This window comes from Onychostruthus taczanowskii, unplaced genomic scaffold, assembly GCF_017590055.1.
Source record: "Onychostruthus taczanowskii isolate IOZ18803 unplaced genomic scaffold, ASM1759005v1 scaffold21, whole genome shotgun sequence".
NCBI classification, from domain to species: domain Eukaryota; kingdom Metazoa; phylum Chordata; class Aves; order Passeriformes; family Passeridae; genus Onychostruthus; species Onychostruthus taczanowskii.
Window position 1 is genome coordinate 8,594,748 of NW_024499351.1, and position 14,736 is coordinate 8,609,483.

A 14,736-nucleotide genomic window follows, 5' to 3' on the forward strand; every position below is an offset into this window, starting at 1 on the left:
TCAATCAGATGCCACAGAGACAAAGAATGAAAAAGTATTTCTGCTGCCTTTCATGAACAGTGTCAATATGCCATAAAGCATTATGAACTCCATGAGTTCTGGGAACTTCTTAAATTCATCCTTTTCATTCATCTACCAAAAAACAAGAGGATTCCCTTCCTCCCATCAGACAATACTATGGAACCCAATTATTTTGCCTTGTCTTCCTCCTCAATATACAAAAATCAAGCAGATTGCCTACTCAATTAAGGTAGCATTATTGGTAGCACTGGCCACAAACACACAGTCTTTTTGAGGATGCTTGCATACCCAAGGACACAGTCAAGCCACAACTCTTAGACTGAATTGCTAGAGGAATTAGGACCTTCCATATCTACACATAACTATTTACAAACACCTAAATCATTAGAATAATACTCTCAGCCATTTCAGTACACATAATATTCTTATGATTTCCACATTTTCACAGGGTAAAATAGAAAAAGAGACAAGTATTTAATTCAACTACTAAAGAGAAAGAAGACACAAACAAATTATTGTGAGTTACTTTCTCAGGAAAGCTGAAATACTACATATGCAATTAATTTGAGACAATGTAGAGATGCTTTTCCTTCCCAAAGAGGAGCAGGAAAAGTACTGTTCAATCACCACATGAAGAATTTTGAATAAATTACAGTTTCTCTCTGGAACCAGATTTCTTTATAATGAACATCACAGCTAAATTCTATCAAATGATACTCTAAATCAGAAATAAAATATACTAGTTTAGAGAAATAACTTGATTTAGGAAGAAACTAAAGTAACTGACCAGGTTGTCTCTACTAGTGTAGTGGACCATCCATCCTTCTTTCACCATTGTACTGCTCTTCCTCTTTGTGTGTTTGATTGACTGTACAACTCGCATGAGAGGAATATTATTGCTTGTTGAAGGACTAAAAAGAAGATACAACAATTTAATATGTAACAAGTTAAAATACAACAGTTCTGCAATTATACTCATTTCACACATTTAATCCACAATTTTCAGGAGCAGACACCTTTTTTCCCATACAGATTTAGTTAATGGATGAATTTGATAAGGCATCTGAGCTCCTACCAGGTCTCCTAGGGCAAGTATTGCAGTACTTAATGAACAGAGAAGAAACACACTGGACTGAGGACACCTACAGAAATTATCCTCTTTCAAAACAATCCGCTGAGACTGCTGGTCTTTTATGCCATTTTACACCACAGAAATATAATTAACATCAGCATAATTAGCATTTCTTCTTGTCTATGTAAGTTAATTACGCTGCTTCATAATATTGTTGTTAATGAAGGCCCCTACCAAAGCAAACTTTCAGCTTACAAAAACATAAACCGGGGTGTGTTAAATCATAATTGCACTAGAAAATTCTATCAATACTAAGGTATATTAACTGCCCTGCAGACAAACGTTTGATAATCTCTAATATTCTGAGAGAGCCATAAATTAAACATACAGATTTTAATAGCACTGAAAATGAAGCTAATCACCGAACTGCCTGCCTAATACCAGAGCTCTACATGTGGCACTAATAGAAACATCTGTAAACACATATCATGAGGTAGTTTCAAAACAAAAAATGTAAGGATGCTTTAACATGGCCTGTTGTTACACTACAGAATTGGCTACAGGATGCTGTCATGCCAAAAACTTGAATTGGTTCAATCTGATTAGAAATAAATGGAAAAATCCTACTTAGAGGTAGATGTTGCTTCCCACTCAGGAGATCCTTGAGCTATAAATCACTGAAAGTTGGGAGGTATCATTATATGCTCTCCCTCACAAATTTGCTATTAAGCCCTGAGCTACAGCGACGTTTAGTTTGACCAAATACAACTGCGCTTATCTTATTAAGAATGACTAAGAAAATCAAGATGACACTACTCAGAATAATAGAGAAATAAAAATAGGAAATTTGATTTAAAGAACTATGTTAACAGTTATTGGATAAAAGACTTCAGAAAAATCACTTTCAAGATAAATAAAGCAAACTATTGCCTAACATGCATAGACTATGATGCCAATATTAAAATATGCTAACCAATGCTGTTTAAATCCACACATATATAACAGTAACTAAATTAGGCTCATATCACAGAGGCCTTAACTACACATTAGCTTTGTTAAAGCTGTAAGTTTTATCCTGCTTTAATAATCTGGTTGTATTTCTTCAATAACTGTCATAGCATAACAATTTTTCTAATTAGAAGAGGTTGTATTCTTTTAGTTTATTTATGCTTCAGATTTTCTTGAGATAGGAGAATTTTACAAAGTATTTTCAAGCTACAAAAAAAAAAAAAAAAAAAAAAAAAAACCAAAACTCCACACAAAGGGAAAATACACTTTCAGCAACAAAACTGAGCTAATTGGAAACATTTTACTCACAATACTGAGCAACACATATCCTGAGCAAAGAAATCCATCCTGTAACTTACCTGATTGTTTTGACAGCTTCCTCATCTTTGTCTGCATCGAGGTCAGACGGATCCATAAAAAAGATTTTGTCCTCTGGAGGAGAGGGCTCTTCGGCATCATCTAGAACTCGACTACCGTCACTGTTCATTTCACTGCTATCAACTTCCATTGGCATATCCAAGTCCTGGCCTGGGCTAGCAGGTTCTGGAAACAACACAAGTCAGACATTATTTCAAACACACAACCAAAAAAAATAAATAAAATCCTCCAAAACACACCTTTTTTTTTCAGGTCACTCTTACGGAAATAAACATAAAACTACAATCACAATATACAAAGTCTTGACACTTCTGCTGTAAGTAGAGCATGCTAATGAACATTATCAATTTCATTTTGCTAAATTCCATGGTAAGAGAGACCCAACTAAAACACAAACCATACCGAAACAGAGTGAAAAGCCTAAAGTCTATACCTAAATTTCATTAAGTAATTCTGTTCCATAAGTAATCAGGACAAAGTAACCTTTCGATGGCTAGAGATAACCCAGAGAATTATTTCTGTGCAAATGAAATTCTCCATTAACAGCAACCCACTCTGCTCCCCCTGCTCATGTAGTCCATAATAAGAAAAGTAAGAAAGAAAAGGGGAGCTGTGGAATTGCAGGAAAAGAGAAAAGCGGAACGGATCTTATTCACCTTTGATTTTCTGTAGGCAGAAATTTAGTGTTTTCAAAAGCTGTACAACTGGACTGTGGAAAACTAAGAATTAAGACATAAAAATATCTTCATCTGTAGCCTTATTATGGTTTTTTTTTGTTTGTTTGTTGGTTTGTGGGGGGTTGTTTTTGTGTTTGTTTTTTACTTGTGGCGAGTTCGATTAAGAATGGGAGAAAGAACAAAAAATAAATTGCTCTTTACATCCTCAGAAGAATTACGTGAAATCATAGTTCCCAAACTATGTGGCCTTCACCACTTCAGCATCACACGGGCAGAAAAACCAGGCTGCAGCAACATGATGTTCCTAGCACATCCTAGCACAGCTGTTGCCCAAGCCTCTGAATCAAGCTGTACAGTTTGATGCGATCTGCTCCACGTCACCAATTTTGTTTCACTAAAAAATGTGTGACAAGGCAACATAGCCACAGAACGGCTGAAGTTGGAGGAAATTTTGAAAGGTCACCTGATCCAACAACCCCCCAAGTTCATTTCTCCAGTCTGTTGAAGTCCCTCAGGATAGCAGCACAAACCCTCTGTCATATCAGTCAGTCCTCCCAGTCACCTGCAAACCTGCTGCAGGTACACTCTGCCCCATCAAGACCATTAATGAAGATGCTGAACAGGACAGGACCCTTTGTTGGCCCCTGGGATACACCATGAGTTATTTGCCATTGATAATCACCCTCTAGGCCCCCCCATTCAATCAGTTTTTAACCCCTATCTGCTCATCTACCCATACTTCATCAGTTTAACACAAAAATACTCTAAACATTCTTCCACAAAGTGTTCCGCACGTTCCTCTTTCAATTCTGCAAGGTCTATTCAAAAAGCAGTCCTTCTTCATTGAGGTTTCCAGAAATCCTCTTTCAATTCTTCAAGGTCTATTCAAAAAGCAGTCCTTCTTCATTGAGGTTTCCAGAAATTAGAGTACAAGTTCTTCTTTTGGTTTGGCTTGGGGTTTTTCTCCTTTCTCTTTTATCTCAAACACCTCAGCTAACTCTGGCCAGTAAGATAAGTGAAAGTTGTAAAAAATGGTACGTGTCTTCAGATATTAACATTTTAAAGTATATATTTCATGGTGAACAATGAGTAGACCAATCACAACAGATCTTCAAATTTTGTAGATTGGGGTGGCTTCTAGATTTTTCATTTCCATTAAGCAATCCCAAGCAAAAGCTCAGTGAACTTGTCAAGACTGATTAAGTAAAATTTAAGTCACCAGAGTGTAAGTTTTACAGTGAATCTTTTTCATTTTAACTGAAAAAACTGGCAAGATAAATAAAAATGTCAAATATTCAGAGATGAGGAAACTAAATACTAATGTAACTCACTCAGCCTCAAAAGATCTCTCACTATTTGAAAGCATGTTTCTCATCTTACCTCCATTGAAAATAACCTCTCCAAGACAGTCTCGAGGTACTTTAGGTGCACAGCGTTTGTGACAGTTGAATCTGCAATCTAAAACAGCAGATAAATGAGCCCATGACATCAGAACCTCACTCCCACCCAGGCACTAACATTTATCATTCACTTCTTCCAACACTAACTCAGTTCATATTCATACATTTGCATGTAACTGAAGACAGCACCAATGAGGTCACCTCCAGGAGGAAATTAGCAATCTTGTCCTTATGTCACATGTTGATTTGTCCCACCACTATTTAATATGTCAGTACTTCCCCTTCCAGTACAAAATTATTTGCTACTTCTGTAGCTTCTTCTGCAGCTATTTTTTCCCTCATTATGTAATTTCTCCCATTCTTTCACTTGTTCCACATCCTTTTTTCCATTGCTATATGATTTAACTGTCTCATCTCTAACATTTTTCCCCACCAGCCAACTAAGACTTGCAGACATCAGAGGTCTGATCACACAAAATCTGTGATCACACAACTACATCAGAACAAATATGTACTTCAGTAAATCCCGAAGTCCAGTTCCCCTCTCATTCGGTTACAGATTTGCTCCATTTCTTGCTGACACAGGGCAGACAGAATAGCATTATGTCCAGATTTGGCCTGAGATGGAGATGGAATCTCACCTGGATGCGTGCCATTTCTGCACCCGAGGTATCAGATGCAGCCTACTGAACAAAGTCCAGCATACAACATTACTGGTATGAACAGGAATTTCCTTTGTTAGTTGCATCCCTGTGATTTTCAACTCCATCAATGCCATGAATTTCAAAACTCCCTACTGCCCCCACAATTGTTTTCATATTGATAGTTTAACCTCTTTTTGCTATCCAAAACAAGTTCAATGTGTTTTTCTTTTAAGCCCAGACACGAGAAAAACCATTATCTCTCCATTTTTAGTAGCAGAGGAGACAAATTTTGGAACAGAATACAATATTGCTCAGCTTCTGAGTGCCTAAAAAGATGCATCCTAGGAGACCCATTAAAGGTATTTTACAGTCATGACTTCAGTCCATATTATGAAATACAATTACTTCACTACTTTAAAGAAGGTTGGAAGAAACAGAGACATTTTCAAATCCTGTCACGAAACTAAAAGACTGAATCTATCCTAAAAAATTGAACTATATTCAGAAACATTCCTGGATACAGCAATGCAATTCTCTAGTCTAGTAAATAGCTACAAACATCCCCTGGCATGCTTTTGGCCCACAGCATTAACATAATCTCAAACAGTTCCAAGGTCTAGCTCATAAACCAGAGCATCCTATGAAATTGCTCTAGGCAGTCTGATAGAGCCACCCAGGCTGGGATGCTAAGAGAATTTGCTCATGAACACGGGTCATTGTGTCCCAGCTGACCTCAGTGTCCGGGAATTTGTTTCTGGGCACATTTAATTCATTACCACAAATACAGCCTTAGCATCTCAAACATCATCCTCAGAGCCTAAAGAGCAACCTGAATTAAATCAAGAAATCCAGGGCTCCTACGGGTAGTCAGAAACATAAAACTACTAAAAGACCCCAAGCTTTGTTAATGTGCACAAGAAAGTTGGTGGGAAACCTTAAGAATCTGTATGAAAAGTCAGTGAAAATATTTTAACTGCTTGATATCGATTCCTGATATATTAAAAATAAGTATAGGATCTTACTGCATTAATGGAGGCCCATTAAGACACTTACTTCTGTCCTGCACATATACATGGCATTTCTCTAGGCTTGTTTTCCATGCAGAAATGCTTACAACATGCATACAAATGATATTTTTAGCCAGTGCCATTCAATTCCCTGAAACTGATGTGGTAGCCCCATTTGTTCAGCTGGATACAGCCATAGCAATTGTATATGGCCAGCAGCATCTGTATGTTAAAACCACAAGGCATCTTTTTCAGGCTTCATTATTTTTGTATCATGTGTATCCAAGAGACACACTGACTGGAAAAATATCAAAACCAGTTCAGGATGCAGATTTCAAACAGACTACAGAGACTGCAAATAACAACAAAAATTAAAGACAAAACTACTTCCTTACTCACATGAGGCAGCAGTATTACTAGTCAAAAAAAAAGGTTAACATAGCTGCAAGCTTACAATTTTTTCTCTCCTCTAATAAAGCAAACTGAAAATATATTAAGTGCCCTCTCTCCAAAAGCTGACCTTCAGTACTCCTGTTTGACAAACTCACATGAGAGACATGGAAGCTGCTTTCCATATTAATGTTTATGATTCATGACTAGACTTTTGTTTCCTGCAAAAACACCAACAGATCTGCACTAACTAGTAATAAAAATCCAGAAGGAGATCATGTTAGTTATGCCCTTGGAACCACATGGAAGAGCCTGAGAACTGAAGCCATGCATGTTAACATATGCTACACAAAAACCATGCAAGTTCAGCACAGGCACCTACCTCCAAAAGGTCATAATCAGTATCCTATACTAGATTAATACAATGAAAACTCACAGATTCCTTACTGGTCGGTCTAGAATACAGATATTGAAAAAAAGGAAGCATTTCCCATTTTTATTAATTCATAATTATCCTTTTAGAATTACAGTGTTTTCAATCTACATAATTAAATTTTATTTTCCAGAAAAATGTACAATGCAGAGCCTACTACAATGAAAATGAGGGCTGCTGTGATCTTCTGAAAATTATGCAATTTTTCAAAACTTACATGTCGCTGTTTTGCAGTATACAGCCACCTAAGTTCCAATCAGTTTTAAATATGAGACCTTTACTGAAATTGACTGCTACAGCAGAAAATTAAACATGTACCTTTACACTGCATTCCTTGGCGAAAAAGGCCCTTAAGCAGCCGTTTGCAATACTGGCAGATGGTGGGACGAGTGTAAGAGTGAACAGCAAAGGTGTGTGGGACCTTCACTCTGCAAAGCACCATCTTATCCATCCAGATGGGGCGGCCACTCCAAGAGGGAATCCTCTTACTAGGTTCTGGGCAGAAACGCTGGAATAAAGGAATACATAATTTGCACCAGAACAATTCTACTGCCATGACTGCTTTGAAAAGTCACAGTAGTCAAGTGAACTGGAAAAAGGTAAAAACTGCACCCATTTTTAAAAAGGACAGAATGGACAACCCTGGGAACCACTGACCTTTCAGCCACCTCTCTATATCTGGGAAGATCACAGAGCTCCTACTAGAAGCGATGCTAAAGCACATGAAGGACAGGGAAGTGATTTGGGACAGCCAGCAGCCTTTCATGATGGAGTGACTCCATCAGTGGACAAGAAAAGGGCTACAGGTGTCATTTATCTGGAATTCTGTAAAGCCTTTGACATGGTCACCATAACATCCTTCACTCTAAAGTGGAGAGATGGATTCAAAGGACAGACTTTTAGGAGAATAAGGAATTGGCTGGATAGTCACATACAGAGGGTAGTGGTCAATGGCTCAGTGTCCTGATAGACATCAGTGACAAGTGGTGTCCCTCAGGGCTGACACTGGGATCAGAGCTATTAAATGCCTTTACCAATGACAGAAGTGGAATCGAGTGCACCCTCAGCAAGTTTGTGGATGTCACCTTGAGTGGCACAGCTGGCATACTGGAGGGACATGATGCCATCCAGCAGGACCTGGATAAGCTTGAGAAGTGGGTCCATGTGAAACTTATGAAGCTCAACAAGGTCAAGTGCTGGTGCTGCACCTGGGTTGGGGCACCTCCCTGTATCAACACAGGGGATGGGAATTGGTGTCAACCCTGCTGGGAAGGACTTGGGGGTCCTGGAGGATGAAAACAAATGTCAGTGGGGCTGTAAGGGAGGTGCTGGCTCCAAAAGTGACCAGACAAGAAAGCAACCTGGCCAAAAAGCTTCAAGAGGACATTCTGGTATTGTAAAACAAAGACATGAAAACATCAGATGGAAAAGCCTTACAGAAAGCGGAAGAACCTTTATTTCCACAGAAGATAAAATGCTAGAAATTCACTCATGACATTCATTTTTTGAGCAACCTGACAAGAGTTACATCCATCTATATGAATGTTTGTATGTGCAGACTCACATACAAACATTCATACGGAAGGTAAAACGGAAATCACTGGAGGCAGTCAAACCAAATTCCAATCACCACCTCAAACTATCAGTTTTTAGAAGCAAGGTATAGCATGCTGGATAGCTTACTAAATTAGGCAAAGCTATTTAGAAAACTCAACCCCCTCAAAACAATTATTTGAAGTTAAAACAAAAACTTTAGTAATTATAACAGAAGAGGTATTGAGTAAATGAAGAGGCATCAAAAAAGTACCAAACATGCACATAGAAATAATGAAGTAAAATTCTGTGATAAATGCTTACAATTCTATGTTCACTGAATAAATCTTACCAGTAGTCATAAACATCAAAATAAATATTTTTCAATACCGAAGACTAAGCTTTTATAGTCCCTAGCTACAAAAATCACGTTCTTGAACTAGACTATAAGAACAGTTATAGTGTAAAGTAACAGATTACTATAAAAGCCTAAGGCACAAACAAATGGATCTAATCCCTGCCTGTCCTGTCTTATGATCCCAATATAGGTGGGATATAGTTGATACTTGGTATTTGTTATGTAATTGAGAACCTCTCAGCAATCATCACAACAAGGAACTACTACGGATGTCTGTTTTTACTCTAAGCCCTTCATCCCCTGCACCCTCATTGATGGGGTTTGGGGCTTTTTGGATTAACTCTGTGAAAAGCTTAACAGCAGATCGGGAACACTCTTCTCCAGTATTAAAGCTTACAATTTGTACTGCTTTGGCCAAGTACCTAATCTATGCTGATACAATAATTACAGAACTAATCTGTATTACTAAGAAGGCAAGATGTTTTATCATTCTGAAGCCAAAGTTCCCAGGATTTGATATAACCATGAGTGAAAGGTTAATAACAAAATTATATATTAAACTTATGATTTATTTCCTCTTGCATCTCTCACAGTAATAATAAGCAGTAAGTGTCCAAGTCTCAGAATCATCATATTTTAAAATTCACTAAAACTGATCATAATGGTTAAGCTTGACTCCCACATACTCATGATGAGCCACTTAAAACACTATCTAGTTCTCCAGAGGTTAAAGAACTGAAAACAGAAATTGTTTCTCCTTTCCCATTACATACCTCTTCAGAGGCAGAGGATGTGTGTTCAGCTTGTGCTGGTCTTGGAACTGAAAGCCCTGCTCCTGGTAAAGACACGTTAGACAGGCGCCTCTTCCTCACTCCACTGCAGTTGTTTGGAATCTTGAAGGCACATCGCTTATGGTAGTTTAACCCACAACCTGGAAGAGGAGTTTGTTTATTCAAAAAACCTCCCAATATTCAAAGTAACAAAAGCAGTTTTTAAAAGCTGACCCAGGAAAACGGTAAAGGGAGAAACAGACTGTTGTGTCAAATTCTCTGATTTTAATGTTCTTGATGCGATTCACAAAAACAGCTTTTTCTCCAGTAAGCCCAGTTCTAGTAACAAGGTTTAACACTTGGAAGCAGTTGATCTCCCACCACCAGGAGGCTTTCATCACTCCCTCACTTTGGAGCACAAGAACCAAGAAGGATTCAGTGAGAAGGCAGCGTTAGTACCTGACAGCAGGCTGCAGAGTGCTCCACAGCCAGCTGGATGAAAGCCATAAGGAAAGGGATTCCCCTTTGGGAGTCTCTCCAAACTATGTGTTCCTTGTGCGAAGAACACAAGGCTGTAAGCTAGCTATTTTTTCCAAAGTGGGAAACAACACCAATTCTTAAGTCATTAGCCCAAGGTCACGCATTAGCCCAAGTGTGCATTAACGCCAAGATCAGAACTTTGGTTTTCCAAGGCACAAATCCTTCCAGCTAGGAAATACTGCATTTATCACTTGCTAATATACCAAACACGATACAAGTTCTCCCTCCTCATCTTATATAGATATACACACACACAAATACACTAAATATCATAGACTTACTTACCCTCACATTTTAATCCTTGTCGTACCAAACCCCAAAGCATCTCTCCGCAGTAGTCACAAAAAGTAGGAGCCTTGTAGGAATGCACATAAAGTGCATGAGGACGAATCTGGAAATCTTCAACTGTAGCCAAAGCTTTTAAAAAATTGCAGTAAGTTATAACTCTTGCCACAGGATCAACAAGGATTTATGGAAAGAACATGTTTTAAAAAAGGCTAACTTAAAGAATGCTGACAAGATATTTAGAAATCAGCATTTTACTGTATATGTCATTTAAATATGCATTTAGGAGACTACATAGTTCTTCTCAATAAACATTTTTATTGAGGAAGTGTATCTATTGAACTCTGTAGGCTAATGGTCCCAGCTAATCAACAGTATGAATCACTCTGTTGAAAACCTCACTAAGCTGAAGGCAGGTACAACAAGCTTTGCTAAAAGCAACAGTAAATGTTTTAAAGAGCAACTTAATTTTCAAGTTGTTCTGTAACCTACAAAATTTTCAAAAAAAGACAGTTCTAAAAAATAGATTTTTATCTTCTAAAGGACTGTTGCAGTAAAAGTTTATTAGATTATACTCAGTGTATCCAAACAGAACTGTGGATAAAGTTTCACAGAACACTGAAATATTCTTTTCCTTAAATAAGCGTAGATATATTTCAATTTTTTTGTCCTGTTTCTTTGAGGGAAAGAAAAAAAAAACCAAAACGTATTTTACATCAAGATTGCCTTGCCCTGATGGCTATTGTTTTTGATCAGATACATACTAACACTCCCTATCCAGATTCTTATTTTTAAAATCCTACTGAAAGAGATTTACATGTCTTCAAAATGCTTCTGTTTTGGGTGGTCTGTCTGTCTATAAGGAAACTGTCAGAGACTGCCAAGAGTCACACAACAAATTTTCCAAATATGTTATTCACCAGAAGCAATGAAAAGCTTAAAATAAGATGATCAATTACTGAACATCTTAGACATGCCCTGAAATGTGGCCAAGGACTCAGCCTTACAGCTATCAAATTCATATTTATTGACCAAGTTCACAAATCTAAGCTCATGACAGTCAAGAGGTCTCTCCTCCTAATATATAGTCTCAGTTTGTCACTTTATCCTCAAGGACTTAAAATCTGCTCAACACTAGTCCAGCTTTTATTTGTAGTTTAACTACAGCTGACTTTTGATTGAATTTGATGAAGTATTGATCAAACACATACAATGGCAATCAGGGCTGGGGTTATTCTGTCCTCGTTATTGGTTAATAACCACCACTCTAAGGACTACATTGCTTAAAGAAACCATTACAATAACCCATAGGAGTCTGTTTTTATAGGTATGATTCAGCAACATTTATATAAAGTCTTATGACAGCATAAGCCATCAATAGTAAAAGCTACAGAATAAAAAGACAGATATATGCAAAAGAAAACCCACAACAGTTGGAAGAACAAATTCTGAATCCTACCTACATTTTGCCTTAAACAATTATAAAAATTAAAAACTGGTATCATTATACTTATAAATTCTCATTTGTATAGTTCAGATTTATTTTTAATAAGAAACCTGAAGAAGATTAATACAGAACAATGAAAAAATAACAAAACTGAATACTGAAGCATCAGTGACACTTGGACTTTCTTAGAAACCTCTACCCCAAAGTATATTGCCCAAAGTGAAAAAGCTCAAGGCAGGCATGAAAATAATGCTCCATGAAGTCCTATTTTCTTTTAATCTACTGAACACAGAGTTGTGCCACTGTTACAATAATACCTACCAGAGAGTACAACCTCAACAAGATCTCCCTCATGTATCTCTTCTGCTGATGTAATTCGTTGCAAAATATTATCTGAATTCAGGTCATGGCGGAACAGGAGAATTTTGTCATACATGCCAAAGAAACCACACTCTGGGAACTGCAACAGAAATCAAACTCTAAATTAACACATGCTCTGTGATAACCCTATACATCAATGTTTTTTAGTAACAGCTACAGAACTCAAGAGTGGTAAATGTTTCATGATAAGAAAATTAATCTGCTTATTTTTGAGGAAACAAAGCATTTTGTGAAAAATTCTATTTTTTTTTTACCTGAAAAAAAAAGAAGTAAAAAGAAGTGTTAAAGTTTTCGTTTCTTTGGGTTTTTAATCTCTCAGACCTGCATAATCAGTCTGGCACAAAGAAGCCAATGCAGGCCTTTAACTTGGATACCACCACCTATAATCCTCATTTCACAGGTATTCTGGTCAGGCAGGTATTTAGCTCGAGACACTCCAGCAGCACCTTCTACACTTCTCTTGAGGAGCAAGCCAGTTAAGAAGCTCCATACCACTGTTCTACAACAGTTTAGGTCTACAGATATAAGAAATCCTGAGTAACATGCTCCAGAGGACGCTGCTTCAGCAGGCAAGTTGGACTCTATGACCTCCAGTGATCCCTTCCAACACTACCCATTTTCTATGATTCTGTGAAAAGAAAAACTCAAATCCCCACAAGGACAGAAAAAAAAATCTGTACAGGAAACAGATACACTAAATCACATGCCACTTTTCCATGATACATCACTGAAAAAAGCTTTCTCATTCTATATTTTCCCTACTCATTGAAAGCTTTCTCATTTTTTATTTTCCCTACTCTTCAAAACACTGTCAAGCATGAGCAAAACTTTTTTAAATGAAAAATTCTTAAAATGAAAAGTTTAAAACTACCCCTACTCTTCAAAACACTGTCAAGTATGAGTAAAACTTTTTTTAAATTAAAAATTCTTAAAATGAAAAGTTTAAAAGTAAACAGTTCGTGGGGAAAAAGAGCAGGAACAGACTCTGGAGAGAAATAAGCAGCATTCAAGCAGCTCCTTTGACCTTTTGGTTTAAACCAGAATTCAAACTTGAGATGGGAACACATACACAGAACAAAACAGGAAAAGTGTGGGAAAAATATGGACAAGCTCAAAAGAAACTTTTATTTAATGAGGTAACAAGTTAGTAATTTACATGTCACACAGTCAACTGCATGAAGCTTGTGGTATATTAATTGCTCTTAACTAAAATCATCACGGATTTGTTCTACCAAATCAAAAACATAATGAAGGTATCGTATCCATTGTGCCCATTGTCTTCACACTTTCTTCTCATTCAGAGAAAAAATAATATCCTCTTTACAGCAGCAATTTCATCTGAAATATCAAGTTGATCTTCTGTTTTGGTGTGTACACACTACATAATTACCTGACACACAATACTGAAGAAGTCCATGCTCCAGAAAGCACTCTATGTACCTTGGACAGTCACAAAGAGAGGCAGAATTTCTACAATTTAACCCTTGCAAAATCAAAAGACAGAGCTGACAAATTTATACTGACACATAGGTATTCAGTCCTCAGCAAGAAGCTGATTTACTGGGCCAATGCCAAAGCAGCCAGCTGCTTCCTCTGTCTCTCAAATCACTCTCAGGTTTCCTATGTAAAATAGCAAATATCCAAGAATATTCTGAAAATTACATTTTTCCAATTGCCCAAAGATCATCTATAATACAAAAGAAAATGTAAAGCTTAAGAATTAGCTGTGCTGCCCAAATATGTACCTCAGTATCTCTGCAAGTGTGCATGGGACTTGACTTTATATTGTGAACACACAATGATACAGGCCACTAGTAATTCTTCCAAGGGAACTGACATTTCTTCATAACTGAAACTACATCATAAACTTACTTTAAGCTCTAACCCAAAATCCCACTGTGCCTTGATTGACAAGAAAACAAGATATATTAACATTATTTTAATAAGTGCTGTGAGGTTTATTACTTGATACACTGTTAACTTCTGTTAAATTGCATTATACTGCTGAAAAACTTAATCTAACAAAAGGCATAGAAAATCAACAACAGCATATATCTGCCTGCAGATACACATTACACTTTTTAATAACACCAATATTAATGTCAGCTCCCAGGAGGGACAACTCATGACTCAGGGAATCACGTGAAAGATTGTCTCTTCATATTAAGTTCACAGAACCACCTACGAACCACAGATTTGAAGGAAGCTTCTAAGATACTTCACAAGTTTGAGTCTCCTTCTTTTGATAAAGATATGTCTTTCTCTTTTATTTTTTTCACTCTTTGAGACCATAACCCTATCATGCAGCTGCCAGAATATCCCTACACATAATCCCCCACCTCAGTAACCAGAGGTCACAATCACCTGCCAAGCAGCACTTATCTTAATTGCT

General features: G+C 37.3%; 1 protein-coding gene across 2 annotated transcripts in view; it reads right to left on the reverse strand.

Annotated features, from left to right (window-relative positions):
- PRKD3 (protein kinase D3) overlaps positions 1 to 14,736 on the reverse strand; it is a 43,803-nt gene that overhangs the window by 17,549 nt on the left and 11,518 nt on the right. For both annotated transcript variants that reach the window (XM_041404454.1, XM_041404455.1), the window contains exons 3-9: positions 12,285 to 12,423; positions 10,517 to 10,648; positions 9,695 to 9,852; positions 7,349 to 7,538; positions 4,537 to 4,614; positions 2,461 to 2,644; positions 809 to 932 (exon numbers count right to left, since the gene is read on the reverse strand). In XM_041404454.1, coding sequence (XP_041260388.1) covers positions 809 to 932; positions 2,461 to 2,644; positions 4,537 to 4,614; positions 7,349 to 7,538; positions 9,695 to 9,852; positions 10,517 to 10,648; positions 12,285 to 12,423 — 1,005 coding nt within the window. The remainder of the gene's footprint in view (positions 1 to 808; positions 933 to 2,460; positions 2,645 to 4,536; positions 4,615 to 7,348; positions 7,539 to 9,694; positions 9,853 to 10,516; positions 10,649 to 12,284; positions 12,424 to 14,736) is intronic.